General features: G+C 41.5%; 1 protein-coding gene across 1 annotated transcript; it reads left to right on the plus strand.

The window, feature by feature from the left end:
- The first annotated feature begins 3,933 nt into the window (after window positions 1-3,933).
- On the plus strand, window positions 3,934-17,921 carry RECQL (RecQ like helicase). Its single transcript, XM_058023648.1, has 15 exons — window positions 3,934-4,006; window positions 5,243-5,315; window positions 6,383-6,580; window positions 8,437-8,616; window positions 9,126-9,232; window positions 10,172-10,370; window positions 11,816-11,982; window positions 12,363-12,444; window positions 13,477-13,625; window positions 13,718-13,835; window positions 14,464-14,602; window positions 15,299-15,390; window positions 15,679-15,898; window positions 16,954-17,083; window positions 17,660-17,921. The coding sequence occupies exons 2-15, from the start codon at window positions 5,300-5,302 to the stop codon at window positions 17,846-17,848; spliced, it is 1,986 nt and encodes a 661-aa protein (XP_057879631.1). The 5' UTR covers window positions 3,934-4,006; window positions 5,243-5,299; the 3' UTR covers window positions 17,849-17,921.
- The last annotated feature ends 497 nt before the right edge of the window (window positions 17,922-18,418 follow it).

Raw genomic sequence — 18,418 nt, forward strand, 5'->3', positions numbered from 1 at the left:
AATCAGTGTCCTCTATGCCCCCATCAACTTACATCATTTGTACACTTTGTATTTTCACCTGCACAGGTCAGTGGTTTCAGGAAACAAGTAATAGTCAGTAGGAACCTGTCTATAAAAATGTCACTATTACTCCTTTAGATCAATCTAATATATGATTTCTTTGTAACTACTCAGGAGAAAATGAAAAAAAGTGTGTAAGAGTTTGCTTTAGATAAAGGGGAGATAATTTAGATATAAAGTACATAGGGATGGCACCAATCTCCTCAGTTTTGATGTATGAACTGAAATATTCTTATATACAATTATGCCTTTATGATCCTGGGATATGTAAGCCTTAAGGGTGACACTCCCTGAGATAGAAAATCATGTGTCTATTGTATCTTCCAGGCTAAACATTTTTCAAAACTAGAGGGAAAAAACGTTCTTTAACCTTTACCTGTGTTCACATTTTAAATCTATTCAATTTCATTTCTCTCTCCCTTAAAAGCACTCAAGCTCTGCCATCTTTGCTTAGGATGAAGTGCAGTTGACCTCATTAATAGTGCCAGTTATTTTCCATAGAGTGAAACACAAGTAAGACAGATTATCTTGCCTGTCCTCAACTGCACTTTGTACTGCAGCTTTTTTCCTCCTTTCAAATGCAAGGTGTGAATGCAAAACAATTGCTGAGTGGGCTGGTTTGTATCCTAACAAAATATAGCAAGTGACAGGGGAGTTTTATGGTATAAAAGGAAAATAAATAGAAGAAACATGCAGTACTTGGAATGGAAGGAGCTATAGAGCAGCAGAGAAAGGAATCCTTTAGGAATCTACCACGTGACTGTTATGCTGTAAGTATTTAATAATATTTCTGGGAGAAAGAAAATTACATTTCCCCAGTAATTTGCTGGCATCTTATCTTTCCAATTAAATTTTAATAACAAATGGAGTTCCTTCAATATGCTTCAGTTGATTCCATGGACACATGTCATTCCTGTTTTAAATTCCATGTCCTCTAATATGACTTTTAATACATCTACTTATGGGAAATGGAGAGGAACAAGAGTTCAGATCATAAATTTGAGGTATTGTCTCATCATTAACTTCAACGCAGTGACAACAATTGACATCACTGGTAGTGTTGTCCATGTTATTCATTATTTCACTCTGAGTGGTTGGGAAAAGGGGATGTTTCCCAATTGACTAATGGCTTTAGTAGCCTCCCTTGCATATATATTTTTCAAGGTTTCTAGAAGTCTTCAGGTTCAGCTGCCAAAAACTGAAGCCAAGATGAAATTGTAATCAGCTCCTGCTCCAAGCCTAGCTCCATTTCAATATTTCCTTAGGAAAGCATAAATGAAACAGCAGCAAACAACTGGAAGGAGGAAGGTGAAGGACCAGAATCAAAAGTGCCAGCTGTGGGCACCCACTGCAAAAATATTTAGACAAAACCTAGAGACTACCTCTCAGTTCCTCCAACCTGGCTAAAAATTTTCCTTTTGCCACTGACATATGAGACAGTCCTACAAATTATTGCTATTTCGATTTCCACTGTGTCATTTCGATGGCTGAATATTCAGCCATATCAAATAATTAATCAGTCCTGTTCATTTTGATGTGATCGAGTTCAAGCATATCTCTCTTTTCAAACATGTTCTTGGTGTGGTGGCATTTTGAGACTGATAATAAATAAAAATGATACCAATATATAAATATATCAGCAAAACTTCTTCCTTTTTAATACACAATCCCTTGAGGCCGTTCAAGACATTTGTAGCCATGGGGTGGGATGCTGTTATGGATTAAAAGGTGATTAAGTTCTATGCAGAACAGAGGATAAATTGTTCTCTCCTCTGCAACACAGTTTAGAAGTATTAAAGTTCCTTATCAGGGTTTTTAAGAGTATATTTTACAGAGCATTTTGCAATACTGAAATAGCTGAGGCAAATGTGCAGATGTCTTTGCGGGACACTCGGCACTTTCAGAAAGCTGTACTGGGTGTTATTCTGTATTTGGGTGTTACTCCAGTAATCTCCCAGAGAGCTCTCAGATTCAGCTTCTCACCCTATTAGTCACAAATCTGAACCTTTGCCTGAATGGTGTGAATATATTCACAATTACTGATCATTGTAAAATAGCCTGTCAGTCTTACTAACACCACTGCAGTCACACTAATATGAAAACAAGCTCAAAGTCATGAGCATCTTCACCACTGGGTTCTGAATTACCTGCACAAATAAACTTTGAACATTTCTTACTGCAAGAAAAATGAAGTCTCTCTTACTTGCTTGAAATTAGTTACAGCTTTTATAACTGGGGAAACTGACACTAAAAAATGTCTTGTGATGGGAATTCTGCAGCCAGCTTGTAGAGAAACAGAAACCATGATGAGTCTCATCATCAGACTTGAACACAATAAAACTACTGGTGACAAGCAGTATGTCTGAATACATGACTGGTTTTGTAGAAACACTACTTGAGGATAACAGAAGGATAAGGACTGAAGAGAATTTGGAGACACAACATTTATTTCAATCACACATATATACACCTTCAAGAACTGCAGCCACAGTGTAAGGAACTATTGTCACAATATTCCAAAGGCCATCTGATGGATCAGACTGTGATCATGGGATCTCTGGACACACCCACTTTGTGGATACACATTTTTTTTACTGCACGGCAGTGCCTAATTGCTTACAGGTTTCATTTGCACAGAGGAAATGCTGATTTCTCCTGGATATTCTATACCTTATTTAGTAAACTGATCATGGTCAGGGTGCTATTAAGCAATACCAGACTTATAAAGCCCCAAGCCAAAGGGAAGAACTCCCATTTTCAATGTGCCTTGCTCAGCAAGGTGACACAGACCAAGACAAGTGGTGCTGTTGGGGGGAAGGGATACCAAGTAGAGGGACCCTGACATCACCAGAGAACACGGCCTCCAAAACACAGTCTGTGTGCTGCTCGGCAGCCCTAACAGCCAAAACAGTCCTCATCAAACTACTACCCATGTCATTCCATTCTACAGCTGCAAAGTTACCTCCAGTTACTGTTACTTTAAAACCATCAAAATCCTTGAGACCGACAAACAGATTTATTTCTTTTTAGAGCTTGGGCTCGCAGAGAGCTGGATGAGGTGCACAGCTCTAAAACATGGAGCTTCTAAAAACTGAGCAGGACGAACAAAAAGGAGCACATCCCAGCAGCCTCCAGCTGGGCTGCAGCACAGTCCTTTAGAGTAATTCCTGCAGAGATCCCGAATCCCCGAGCCCTGGGCCAGGGCACGGAGAGCCAGCGCTCTGCAGTGATGAGTAACTCACTCTTTACAAAGCGTTCCATAAACTGCTTCAAAGTAACCTTATCAGCTCTGAGCCTCTGGAGACGTGCTTGTACACAGATAAACATCCTTATACTGCAGCACTGCTGCCCTGGGGCTGCGCTTGGCTCGTGTTTTCTGCAGGGATACCCAAAAAAATTATTAACATTATTTTTAAGAAAGGGGGACTAGGGGCGTGTAGGACAGAGTACGGAACTACACGCGAAAATTTGTGCAGTAACAGCGCAGATCTGTTTCCATGGCCGCGTCCTGCGGGGGTTTATCTCTCTAAGTCAGCGCCAGCCGCTCTCACCGGGCAGGCGGCAGCTCCGGGCCGCCAAGGGCCGGGGACACCGGGGCTCCCCGAGCTGGGGGAGCTTCCCGCACCCCTGCGGGCAATTCCCGCCTGGCGGGGAGCGGGGCGGGCGGGAGCGGCAGGGGTACCGGCACCGGTACCGGCCACGCCTTCCGGAAGCACGCACCCCGCCGCATGACAGCCGCCCGCCCATTGGTCGCGCCGGCCGTCAATCAGCAGCCGGCTTGTAGGGCCGCGCGGGAGCGCCGCCCCGCCCACGGCCCGCGGCCGGCGCTGATTGGCGGAGTGGCGGGCGGCGGAAGAGGCGGGGCCTGGCGCGCGCGGCGCAGGTGGGAGCGGGGTCGCGGGGCGGGAGCCGAGGGGGATGAGGGATAGAAGGTAAGGGATAAAAGGTAAGGGATGCGGGGCGCGGCCGGCACTAGCCCTCGGGACAGCTGTGGGAGCCACGGCTGAGCCCAGCGCACGGGAGGACACGGCTGCGAGGCGCTGCTCCTGCTCGCCGTGGCGGCCTCGCTCTCTTCCTCCATCCATCCACCCTGCCCCGTCCTGCCCCGTCCTGCACTGCCGAGCGGGGCCTTCCCTTCCTGCCGTCCATCCGGCTGTCCTGCCCCGTCCCGCAGCCCCACCGAACAGGTGCTTCAGGCCTGGCAAGCGCCGTGCCCGCGGCTGGCGTGAGGGTGAGGGATGCAGGGAATATTGCACTGTATACGCTCACTGTATGCATTTGTGTAATGTTCACACTGTACGCCGGTGAATATTCCCGCACTGCAGCAGGTTGCCCAGGAGCTGGTGGAGTCGCCGCCCCTGGAGGTGATTAAGAGGCGTCTGGGTCCGGCCCTGGGTGATGCGGAAGTGTTTTATTCACACATCGTTATTAATATGTATTTCCCCTTCCATTTATAGGAGTGCGAAAATCCTTGTTGAGGTGGAATTAGCTGGTAGTGAGGAATTTTTTTCCCGAAGTATTTATTGTAATGTTGAATTTATTCCCTTTCATCTTTCACTGGACTTTGCTTCCATCCATGTAAGAAATAGTTCAGGATGTAATAACAGAAAATATCAATTTCTTGAGTTTGGTATTATTAAGGTACAATGTGACAAAAACTGTTGTTCAAATAATGACCCGATAAATTCAATTCCATGTTCATTTCACTGATGATTATTCAAAATTGATCCCCTTCGCTAAACCAAACAGCATTTTCATTTCCTCCTACCAGATCCTGTAGGTGTTATGGTGGCTGCCTTTCTAAGGGGCACAATATAATGTGTCCAGACTTTTCTGTAAAATAAGCTTTGAGGAGATCAAAAATGGCAATGAGCACTTGGTGAGTGAGTGGTCTGCCTTAGAGCATTCCTCTTGCAGGGAATGCATGACTTGGTTGAACTTCACTTGGGTTCATTTAGAAGCCTGGTGAGCTGTGGCCTTGGGAATTAGTTGTGAGTTTGTGTTTATCCATTTTGCAGGAGGGAAACAGCAGTTGTCATCTCGTGAGCAAATTAAATTAACCAGTGCTTAAACTGTTACATCAACAGCTCTGGTAATGAAGAATCTTCTGCAGAAAATTTGTTCTAAGTTGAGAAGGTTTACTTATATATTTTAAAATGTATTTATTTCATTTTCTTTTCAGTGACAGTTGCTTGGTTAAATAAGGTCTCCTAAAGATAACATTCTTGAATCTCCAAAGATGACAGCTGTTGCAGGTAATCCATGATTTATATTCCATAGGTTCATTTTGCTGTCTCTTAGCTAACACAATCACCTGATGTTATTTACATTCATTTAATGTATGCATAAAAGAGCTTGTGGGATCTGTGCTACTATACTTAAGATTTGAAGAAAAAATTCTTTTGCTGGATAGCTTTTTATGTCTTAGGTGAAACTAAACCAAAATGCCCCATCCCTGGAAGTTCAAGGCATGGTTGGATGGGGCTCTGAGCAACCTGCTCCAGTGGCAGGGGAGCTGGCATGAGATGAGCTTTAAGGTCCCTTCCAACCCAAGCTATTGTAGGATGAAAATCAAGTTTGTCAAGGAAATTACTTGGTTTTCAATATTTTAAAAATGTGCTTCATATTTTAAGATACTCTTAACTGTTTTCTGCTGAGTAGCGGTGGGCATTTAGGAAGACACTTGTCACCATTTTGTGCTATTTGAAATGAAGATATTTTTTCCATATCACACATTTTTGTTTCCATAACCATATTACCATATCTGCTGTGGATGGGCCAAAATCTCTTGGGTTTTCTGGGTGTGGGGGAGGAAGTAATTCCTTCTGATGCTTTTCTGGCCTGGCTCTGGAGTACATGCTAGGCATGCAGGTGTGTGTGTTAATTATTCTTTTAGACTCCAGGGACTGGATTCTAGAGCACAATCTGCAGTTCACACACATGCATGTTGGGATGGAAAGAGGTAATTCCTGCCAAAGAGTCACTTGTGTGACCCAAGCTTTTGGGGAGCATTTGCTTCACTTCTTTCACATGTGAAGGATGGATAAAACATTCTCCCTCTCCACCCAAACCCTGCTGCTCAGCACATCCTCTTGTTCTGTGGAGGAGGGAGATCTTGGTGCATGAATGCTGCTTGTTGCTAATGGCCCTGTTTGCAACTCCAGAGGAGTTTAACTTGCTGGGGTCAATGTTGCTTCTCACATGTAAATAAAGCCTTTCTTAACAGCTTGATCACTGGCTGGAGTACAAATAAGACAATTAAAAGCTGCATCAGCACATGGCTGTGGTCTCTATTGTGCCTTCCCCTTGTCTCTCCCTGCAGTGCTGGAGGAGGTGCTGGTGTCCATTGAGAATGAGCTGCAAGCAGTGGAGATGCAGATCCAGGAGCTTGTGGATAAGCAGCAGGAGCTCCTTCAGAAGAAGATGAGAGTAAAGAATCTGATAAAACAGTCCTCAGGAGACGTGGAGGCAGGTGGAAGTAAAGACACTGAAACCGCAGCTGAGGAATGGAACAAAAAAGGTTTGCAGAGTCAAAGTCTAATATTTTAACAGAAAGGTGAACTAATCCAGTAGGGGAAAATGCACTTATACAGAATTTTGTTTGGATAATGATGTTGTCCTATTTAATTTTAATCAGCTGGCTGACATGCCGGGGTAATGGGGTAATGTTTGCGCTTGTCTCACTGGACATTCCTAACCACTAATCGAGTTGTTCTGGGCAGAATTATCTGTTCTGTCAGAATGGCCTATTACAACTGCTTTAATTCTTTGCTTGTTGTAAAGTCACAATTTGATCTGATTTGCTCTTAGAATCCCAGAGTAAATTTTTGTTGCAATACTTGTATACTAAATGCTTATACTGCAATACTTCTCCTTGTTTCTGTTCTAAAACAAATTGCTTTGGAATTTGTCAGGGTTTGATAATGACAAATTTGGACTTAGAGTTGGTTTTTGCTGGTTTTGTGTTTCCTCTTGCTTGATTGGGTAGGATATTGGTAGTGTTTGTCATGGGTTATGTGGCCTCACTGTCTTATCAAATTAATGCAAATTAGATAGGTGCTGACTGCCAAAAATAACCTAGAATACGTTATTGTTGTAGAATTAGTGCAAGTGGCAAGTGCCTCGTGGTGGTGGGAGGGCTGCTGTGTTCCAAGTTAGGCATTAACTGAAGTCCTGAGTGGTTGTTGCTTCTTGGCCATGTTATGCCTTGCCACATATGACTTAGATATTTTGAATTTTTTTTCTCCTTTTAAATTTAATTTACAATTTGTAAATGCCTATATCTATCATATATATAAGCTTTCTTGGCTTTTTAAAAAATGAAATTACTCTTGTAGTTGATTCCATATTTATTTGTATTTGAGAAGTATTATGCATATATAAGAATAGTAAGAATATTGATACTTTATCATTGCAAATTATGCTATTGAACAAATCATTTGGTTTGTGTAGCTCGATGCCTGATTCTCACCTCCTGTGCTTTGAAAATTAATGTCTTTGTGTTAAACAAGAGCAGCAACTAAATTTGTTCCCAGTTTAAAGCTCATGGAGGCCAGTGGGAGACTTTTCTTGGCTTCACAGAGCCTTGGATTTTAACTGTGCTCTTTGTAAATTTCTCTGCAATGTCACCTCAAGTTCCAGAATTAATTCTTGCCTGGCATGTGGTGTAACCTGGAGCTCTCACAGTTCTTCTGCATTTTAGTTTTAATAGTACCAAAATTATGTATCAAGAAGCATAATTTAAGTTTTTACAGTATTACATCTTTTAAAAATGCAGTCTTTAGGTCTTTATTGAAGAAAAGAAAAGCCTATTATAAGCATGTTGGGGTGGTGATTTTGGGGAAGATTAAACAACTTTTCCCTCTCTTTATTTTTTTTTAATAAATGCTTATTATTGATGGAATATATGGAAAAATGGTATCCCTCCTTCTTTATGCTATTTGTAATTGCTGCATTTGTATGAGGGAAGCATTTGAGTAACTACTGTAGGGCTCAGTGGCTGGATTTATTTATTTTCAGGGTGGGATTCTAATTTCTAGGGATTTTGGACTAATGAGTTAACAGTATCATTAGCACTCTGAAGTTCATCTGTTTTCAGTTTTTCACATTAGTTCACATTCATGTGCAATGATAGCTTTGCCCTGGAGTTGAATTGTGTTTACAATTTGAGTTTTCAAAGGTCCACCCTAGAATATGGTGTATCCAGACTCAGGTTGTGTGGAGCTTTTTCTGCCATTATGAATCCTTAAACACTTTCCCAGATCTAAAATTGTGGCACTGCTAGATTCAGTTGTAAGAAGAAGGGATCATTTACATATTGAATGTTTTAATTTGCTTATGGAATGTGTTTGTTGAGTTTTTTTTTTCTCTTAACAGATTTTCCATGGTATGAGAAGATAAAAACTGCACTGCAGAGCAAATTTAAACTCCAGAAGTTTAGATCACTGCAGCTTGAAACAGTAAATGCTGCAATGGCAGGGAAGGATATATTCCTTGTCATGCCCACAGGTGGTGGGAAGAGCCTTTGTTACCAGTTACCAGCTGTCTGTTCTGATGGTATGTAAGGGAAAAAAAAAGGACATAATATAAAGAAATAGATTTATTTTCTCCCTTTTACAGTTGTTTGGAGAAGGAACATTATTTGGTGTGGGTTTTGTTTGGTCGGTTTATTTTTAATAACTCTTTCAGTTGCATTGGAAGTTGACTTATTTACAAAGGCCAAATTTACCACTCCCTGTCACTGCACAGTTCTGTGGCAAATCAGCACCTCATGACACAGATATGCAGCTTTTTTTTTGTATATTTTCATACTCTTATCTGTTAGAGCTAGGTTGTGTTTGTGCTCTAGACCCTAAGAGGAGGTGTGTGTTGTGGGCATTTAATAAGAATTACCCCTGTGTGATCTGACACTCACTTGTCAGCTGTCTAGGAGGGGAATCCCCTGCTCTGTATGAAGCTTGAGCTTACATTTGGCAGTTTCTTCACAGCAGGGCTGATGCATCAGTATAAAGAATTAAGAGGAGATATTTGTGACATCTGAACTGCACAATGGTTGATTGTTACAGGTTTCACACTGGTGATATGTCCTTTGATATCTCTCATGGAAGATCAGCTCATGGTTTTGGAACAGCTTGGTATCTCTGCAGCTTTGTTAAATGCCTCAAGCAGCAAGGTGTGTATAAGTTCTGTGTTTTGTGGTGAATGTGCTGGTGTCTCCCCTCTGTGTAGTTACTTGTGAATATTGAATGGATGAGGCAGATTTATCAGCTCATGTTGTTCTAGCAACAGTATCTGGCCAGGAGTGTGCTGTGATGTGGGAAAGGTGGTTAAATATCTTGTGTTCATGTTTTAGTGACAACAACACATGGGAACCAGCACCATGTGTGGAATAAATAGATTTCTTGGGGCTGTTTAGAGGGTGTGAAGTGCCTTTGGCTGATGTGAGTTGTAGATTTTTACTCCGTTTCTAGACTTGGAGTAGGTGATTTTTGTCTTCTTTTACCATGTTGAGCAGTGCAGGCTTATACATATAATTATTTATCTCTTACTATAGGGTGGTGAGCTGTTTGATCCAGAGGCCCAGAAGCAACTCATTTCCCAGTCTCTTACTAGACAGTTGCCTTTTTACAGTTAATTTCCTGACTAGCAGGAGGCTGTGATCATTAACTTGCACATGACACTGGATTTGATAAGTGTCTGGCTTGATCCAGTGTGCCAGACTTGAAGCCTTCTTTGATGCAGAGAGCTCTGAAAACTCAGTAATAAAAACTACTCTGGTGTGCAAGGAATTATTTTACACTTTTAGTATCACAGGGATGTTTGTTACATCACAATTTGTTGGGGAAATATTGATACCACCCAATGGAGCAAAGACATATTCAACACTTTGCTTCTTCAAAGTTCCAGCACAGATTTTCTAAGTACTAAAACAATCATTTCATATACAGTGATCTTCTACAAAGGCTCATAGTGGTCAGTGCTGTGGAACACTTTATCAGTCTCTGTTAATTACACCTTATGAGTTGCTCATCACCTCCTAAGAGCCTTAGCACTAAGCACTCCAGTGTGTTCTCCCACTTTGTTACCCCTGCTGTCTGGTTTTTTTGAACAGGAACACGTGAAGTGGGTGCACACAGAAATGCTGAAGAAGAATTCCCAGCTGAAGCTCATTTATGTGACCCCAGAGAAGATTGCAAAGAGCAAAATGTTCATGTCCAAGCTGGAGAAGGCTTACCAGGCTGGGTGCCTGGCTCGCATCGCCGTGGATGAGGTGCACTGCTGCAGTCAGTGGGGCCACGACTTCAGGCCTGGTATGCTGCTCAGAAATCCCTCTGCAGGGCTGCTCAGGCAGCAGGCAGGCAGTCATGAGCTGAGCCTGAAATAAGGCCAGCTGCTTCCTTCCTGTGTCAAGTGAATTCTTAATATATGACATGTACCTGTCTTAGCTCAAGGACTTTAATTTACAAATCATGCAGGAGTTAAGGTCATGCAAATGATGATTTCAACATAGATTTTGCTGGCAGTATTCTGAAAAATTACTTATTCTGCTTTTTTAAATTGGGGCTTTATAAAATCAAAGCTTTCTTATGGCATCTTTAATATGGATTATTGTTACTTTAATCTGCTATATGAAAGTGTCATTCTGTACACCACTCCCTGGCCCTTCTGATGAAAGAGGTACAGTGTTTTGTAAAGTAACGAGATATATTTTAATCATCTCTAAAGCAAGTGGAAGCAAATTCCCTTCGCTTACAGGGAAAGAAAGTGTGCTTCAGTCTTTTTCCTCTCTTGGAGACTGTACAATATTGTCACTTGCTGTTTCTTTGTCTATGAAAGAAAACCTGATTTGAAGCTATATTAACTGTAAAGTCACTCTTAGCAGTTTTGCTAAGAAGTGGTGCCTGAACCAAGAGCCAGGCTGGTTCAACAGGCAGTGTGGAATTTGGATGTGTGCCTCTGGCTGCACTTCTGTTCAAAGGCAGCAGGTGATTGTCAGTACTGAAGCTTTAAATTCTTTTCTTGTTACACTCTGCTCTATGTATCCAAATTCCACATTGCTTGTTTATTAGAAAAGCTCTGTTTACTCAAAAGCTCTTTGTAAAAACAAACCTGCAAAATAACCTGAATGTTGGTTAATACAATGCCACACATATTTTTCTAAGTTTTGAAGAATTTCTACTTCCATTCATTTTTGCCGTCTGAATTGTGGTGGATAATTGCAGCCTTTCAGTACCTGGAGAGAGCCTCAAAGGAAACTGGAGAGGGAATTTTTACAAGAGCTTGGAGTGACAGGACAAAGGGGAATGGCTTCAAACTGAGGGTAGGATTAGATTGGGTATTAGGAAGAACTGTGGGGGTGGTGAGGCACTGGCACAGGCTGCCCAGAGAAGTTCTGGATGCCTCATCCCTGGGGGTGTCCAAGGCCAGGTTGGATGGGGCTCTGAGCAACCTGGGATAGTGAAAAATCTCCCCTCTTATGGCAGGGGGTTGGAACAAGATTGTCTTTAAGGTGTCTTCCAACCCAAGTGATTCTGTGATAGAGTCTTTAAAACTCAATTAGAAGACATATGTTTTGCCAAGTGCAGCCTGCTTGTTACTTCCTTTGGATGTATAAATTAGTTCTGTAGTAGATTAGCAGTAATAACATTTATTGCAGTATTACCCCATTAAATACTGTCTACAAGAATGCCTTTTTTAAGTTTGCATTTGTGGCATGAGAAATCTTTTTCTCTCCCCTTTTTCTTTTCTTGCTTAGACTACAAGTCTCTTGGTATCCTGAAAAGACAGTTTCCCAATACTCCCTTGATTGGATTGACAGCAACAGCTACCAATCATGTTTTAAAGGATGCTCAGAGCATTTTGCACGTTCAGAAGTGCATTACCTTTACTGCTTCCTTCAACAGGCCCAACCTTTACTATGAGGTAGGTCTTGCTACCTGGTTTGTGCTGTTGTGCTGTCTCCTGCAGGGAGAGGGGCAGGCAGCAGGCTCAGACTGCTTCAACCTGTTGGAAAATATGTCTTATGATGGCAGAAAGGTTGTGAATTATTCTGTTGTGCTGTATTTTCACTTTGGCCACGGGGTTGTTTATTGTTCTTGGTGGGGAAAGCTTGCAGCTTTGTCTTGGCGTTTATTTTTCAATGGACTTTTGAGTTGTAATCTGACTGTTCATAAAAAGAATATGGTAATTCTTTTTAAAAGGTTGGAATAGTTGTGTTTATTATACTGGGGAAAGTAAAATAAAGTTGTTTGGCAGACTGTTTGCCCACTTGAACTCTGACATGTGCTTAATATATTTTTGAGGTTCGGCATAAGCCTTCAAATAATGAAGATTTCATAGAGGACATAGTTAAGACCATTAATGGAAGGTACAAAGGACTGTCAGGTAAAAAATGTCTCAAAAGACACATTATCTTCTTAACCTTCATCACTGCAAGGAGGTTGGGATGTTTTCAAATGATCTTGAAGCATGTAGAGAAATTCTGGATGTTTAATGTATGATGAAGGCAGAATTAGAATAAATGAAATGTAGTAAGATCCATACCTTGAATAATTTCTTCATTCATTAGTGTTTAAATGTCTTTACAGTTTACTTGTATCCTCTGAAGTATTAAACTGGAATGTTGATGTCTATAGAACAATGGTTACATAGGTAATAATAGGAAGGTTTAAGATTGTAAATGCAAGGCTCAGAAAAGGTGATCTCTGTGTTCTTAAATCACCCATTGTTTGCTATCCATGTGTCAAGATACTTGCAATCTTTAACACGTTCTTTCATATTTAATCAGAAGAATCATTTGTTACTCAGTGCCCAGTTATGGGGTGAATTGCAGATAAAAGCAGAACTGTAGAAGTTGAATTTGTGCAGTCAGTAAACTCTGTAATGGAAATAAAGAGACATCTTGCCAAGGCAGCAGAACCCAGGTTCTGGAGCAGCAGTCTGTCCCTGTCTCTGCTTGGAGCTCTGTGGCTGGGAGGAGCCAGCTCCCTGAGCACAAATTGTGCTAAAATGATTCAAAATCACATGGCTTTGTGTGTGATCCCTGACTTAGCCCAGCCTGACTAATGACAAAAGGCAGATTGAACTGAAACCTCAGGTGAGATGCCATAGATGTCATAAGGCATAGCCCCTTTAAAAAGCTTTAATAAACATTGTCCTCCTTGAGCATTTACAGAATGCTTCCATGGTTCTATAGATTGGCACCTGTATTTCCTCTTTAGCCTTCAGGTCCAAGCTGATAAGTGAATTTTCCTTCATAAATACCAATACTATGGACTAAATAGGCACAAAATCTGTAAAATGCTTTTTAATTATTTATTTCATAAGCTAATAAAACTTTCACATTTGTTTTTAACTACTGGGGAATGTTTGGCCTTTTTAGGGCATTAAAATGAGGCCTCTTTCACTTTTGTGCAGGAATTGTTTACTGCTTTTCTCAGAAGGATTCTGAGCAAGTTACTGTGAGTTTACAGAAACTGGGAATCAAGGCAGGGACTTACCATGCAAACATGGATCCTAAATATAAAACCAAAGTGCATAAAGGATGGGCAACAAATCAAATCCAGGTTAAGTAAATACTTTACATGGACTTATGTCTTATTTAAACAGATTGTGATTTGGTAGCTTGATGATTTCTCAATCCTTTTCTTTTTCACAGGTGGTAGTGGCAACTGTTGCTTTTGGCATGGGAATTGATAAACCTGATGTGAGGTTTGTAATCCATCACTCTATGAGCAAGTCCATGGAAAACTACTACCAAGAGAGTGGACGTGCAGGTACTGCAGGAAGTGGCTTTTGCCAAGTTGCCATTGACATCCATGACACCAGCAAAATTGTCCTTCAGTTTTCCAGGCAGTTGTGCAAAGTCTCTTGCCTTTGAGACAGTTTTCAAAGGGCGTAATGAAACTGCCTCTGTAAAGAGGCTTTAAATATAAACTGAATTCATGACCAGGCCTCTACTGCAGTGTGACAAAGAATAACTGGCTATCTAGCATCTTTTTAAATACCTGATTTTCTATCAAATCTGTGGCTTACCAGGATAACATGACACAGATTTGATATACAATTTTAATTTTTTTATTTTGTACAATATCTGGGATGTGTGATTTGCTCAGATTGCTTCTAGATTGTTTAATCCTTGTATGAATTTCAGAAATACAAGTAGGATGGGGAGTCTGGAGCAGGGAATTCTAAGGATTGATCAATGTTTAGCAGTATTAAATACCTGTTATGGCCAAATTCCACCCCCAAAAACATTTTGCAGTGTTTTGGGATTCTTTGATCTTGTTAATCTCATTACTTTTTTAAAGACAGATATGAGTCTATGTGGAGAAGAGTTTATCAAAGAACTTGAGGGGCAATTGGTTGAGATTGTAATTACCTGTTCATTTTAATGCATTGCAGGTAGAGATGACCAAAAAGCTGACTGCATTTTGTATTATGGGTTTGGAGATATATTCAGAATCAGCTCAATGGTGGTGATGGAAAATGTTGGCCAAGAGAAGCTGTATGATATGGTATCTTATTGCCAAAATATGAGCAAGTAAGTTACTGTGGTGGCTTGATTGCTTAGTTTTTAAATGGGCTAATTTTTTAGGGGGGTTTTAGGGGGCGTTTGGAAAATAAAAACCAAAACAAAAGAAAAAACCTGAAAACCAAAATGAACCCATCACCAAACAAAACCACCCACAAAAACAGGAGCAAGCTTGCCAGCTTCAGGATACAATTCTGGAAAGTGGTTGTGTTGAGGTGAAGTATCTGTCAACAAACACTGGATTTCAGACCCCAGTCAGAGGAAATATTGAAGTTTTGTGGTTTTGGCTCTGAGCTACAGTGTTTAATGGCCACATAGGGATCCAGGTGTGTTTGCTGCTTCACCTGCTTCACTGTGATATTTGGAATATTCATGGAAAATGTGTATCTGTGACCAAAACTGGTGCAACCCAGTAAAGCCTTTTGTGGCCTCAGTGTAACCATGAGTTCATATTCTTACCATTTTTCATTCTCTTGAAGCTGCAGATTGTACTCTTGTGCTTCAACCAAACTGCCTACACCAGTATTGGCATAGCTGATAGGGAATACTGGTGTTGCTGCATTTGTTCTCTAATTTTTCCTCTGATAATTCTTTGTGCTTGTTCTGAGATCTGAGCTGTCCCTAGGACCTTTTTTGCCATTTCATGCTGTATAAGGCAGGTGTGACAAACCCACCTGGGATCCACAGCCCCTCTCTGCTCCTCAGGTGTCGCCGGGTGCTCATAGCCCACCACTTTGATGAAGTGTGGGATTCTGCCAACTGCAACAGAATGTGTGATAACTGCTGCAGAGAGAATGGTAGGTAAAGGACAGGGAACCTGGGAAAAGGTGATTTAAACAAATACCTGGTGTAGAAAAACTCTGAACAAATTTTGTGACCTATGCTTGTATTACTGACTGTTTTTAAGGTGCAGAGTGTGTTATGAATATCAGTTTTTGGTGGCCTACTGTTACCAAGTTAGTTTAAAAGCAAAACAAAAAAAAAAGCCTTGCTATTATATAGCACAAAGATATGTATTTATAGCTACATATAACAATATGTGCAACTACATTTCTGTTTAAATGTTCCTTCACTTTTACTCGCAGCATGTGAGAAGCTGGATGTAACAGGGTACTGCAGGGATCTAATAAAGATCCTTGAGCAAGCTGACAGCATGAATGAGAAACTCACCCCACTAAAATTAATCGATGCCTGGTCTGGGAAAGGTGTGTCCAAATTCAGGGTGCCTGAAGTTACTCCACCCAAGCACCCTCGAGAGGAGCTGGAGAGAATTATTGCTCATTTTCTGCTGCAGCAGTATCTGAAGTACGTAAGATAACTATTTTGTTTGTTTTGGTTTTTTAACATTTAGTAGTCATTTTCCTTGCTCTCTTGTTACTTCTGTATAACATTAATGGATACATTCTGTACTCTTGTTTTCATTTCAGATGCATAAAATTTATTCTTAAAAACCCTTCACGCATTGCTATATTTCCATTTCTAAAGTCAGAGGAACAGCTGAAATGGTGCATCTCGTGCAATTTTAAAAAGCTGAGGGTCTTCTGTATTCAAGTAGAATGTTTAAATCTGCAGCAGGATTAATTTTGGAGAAGTCTGCAGTTCATACAGCTCTCCTTCACATTCCATGCATAAGGAGAGCAGATGGAGTTGTGCACACGATGTCTAAGTCAGGAAAGACTGGCTAATGTGGGAGGTGGTACTCAGAAATTTTAAGAAAGCATAGTGGAACTAATACCAGTGCTGCCTTTGTAAGAAGTCCATGTGCTATGTGTTGTGTCTTCTCATATAATTTCTAAGTTTAAGAATATCTGCAAATATCTAATTCCTTTATTTTGACTTAATTTTTCTTTGCATCTCTCTGTACAGCTTTTTTAATATTATTAATAGGATGAGCTGATGACTTACATATTTTTTGCTAAATCTTATTATCTTCCATGTGTTTTAAGAGATTGCCAAGTGTGCATCTGAGTGGTTTTGTGTGTGTCAAGGTCCACAAACTGAATTATGTTAAGTAATTATTGAGTGTATTGGAGTAGCTCTAAGTCACCTGACTGTCTACTTGAATAGGTAAAGCAGAATGAGGCTGCTCTCTGGAACATCCATCAGAAGGGTTAATGTGTCTCTGTCCTTATGGAAAGAGCTGTTGAGAAGGGCAATGGTGGAGTCACCTTTCCTGGGTCTGTTCACACATGTGGATGTGGCACCTGAGGACGTGGTTTAGTGACAGTGATGGGTTGCTGGTTGGACTTGATGATTTTGGAGGTCTTTTCTCACCTTAATGATTCTGTGACTTTTTTCCCCTTGCATATTCTGGCTTCCATCTCCAGCCTTCCCCTGTAACAGTGATTTCATCCATGCAGGGAGGATTTCAGCTTCACAGCCTTTGCCACAATATCCTACCTGAAGGTGGGACCCAAAGCCCGGCTGCTGAAAAACGAGGGACACGACATCACCATGGAGGGGATAACAAACAGCAAAAGTGGTTCCAAGGTATTTGCATCTGTTCTGATTTGCCATATAGGTATCTTCTCCATTAGCGCTTAATTTAATCATTTGGTATCTGCTCAAAACACATTTTGTAGTAATGCAGTCATTCTATCCTCCTCAAATTGCATTTCAGTTACTAGTGCAAACAACACACTTTCAAACAATGTCAGAAGCAAAAATGCAGAAAAAACCCCAGTATAGTCTCTATGCTTAACCTAACACACCCTTTTCATTTTGATGAGTTCCTTGGCAATATTTTGACATAATTATTTCATTTTTAAAGGCATTGAAAATTGATCTTAGCTTTTATGGTCAGTGAAATGGGAGAATATCAACAATATCAACAATATCAACAATTGTAGGCACTTGCCGGTCTCCTACCACAGAATTTCAAGATTCAACATCCAGAAGTGTTTGGAATGTGATGGAGCACATGTATATGTGCATGTATGTGTGTATATGTGTATGCATGTACATCATAAATATCATAACCTCATAAATATCTTCTCTCTTGTGTGGGAACATGAAAAAAAAAGGAAAGCAATGTTAGAATTTTAATTGAACTCTTAAATCTTTCAGGTCAAACCATCTCAATCTTCAAATTCAAAAGGAAGCAGAGAAAATGCCCAGGCTGGATCAAAGGCTGTCCAAGATTCAGGGCTGAAGAAATCACAGGAACATAAACGGCCCAGCTGTAGTCCTAACTTAAAAGCAAAGAAGCCTAAGCTTCAGGAAGGTGCACATGACCAACCAGTAGTTATTGACTGAGCATCACAGACTACATTTAGGATCTAATCATGGTTGCTGCTCCATGGACAGTGCAATATATTTTTATACTCTATCTGTTGGAGCTCAGTTGTGTTTGTGGTCTGGATTCTAAGAGGTGAAGCAGTGCCAAAAGCGGCACTGTGCCCTGCGGCACAGCCCTTCTGCAAGCTGCCCCCTGGCAAGGGCCTGGGAGCGCTCGTTCCTGTTGCCTGGCTAAAGGAGCCTCCCCAGCCCTGCTCACAGGGACCGGGGCGGGGCTGCTCCTGGGGACAAAGGGTGCTGCCAAGGTCCTGACACGGGCCCCGAGTACAGGGCCCGCACGCTGGCAGCTCACCAGCACCACCGGCAGCATAGGGGCACGCCCTGGCCCTGGCTACGGGCGGCTCGTGCTGCCCACGCTGCCCCTGAGCGGCTTCGTGCCGTCCTCAGAAAGCAGGGGCAAGGCTCGACGCTTTCTCCACCTGGGCATTTCGGGCACCCGCCTGTGGCTGCACAGAGCTCCTCTGTCCCTCCTGGGAAGTCCAAGCTACACTCCTCTGTTTCTAAAGGCGGGGCGGTGGGGGCTAAAGC

Source organism: Melospiza georgiana, chromosome 4 (assembly GCF_028018845.1).
Source record: "Melospiza georgiana isolate bMelGeo1 chromosome 4, bMelGeo1.pri, whole genome shotgun sequence".
NCBI lineage: Eukaryota > Metazoa > Chordata > Aves > Passeriformes > Passerellidae > Melospiza > Melospiza georgiana.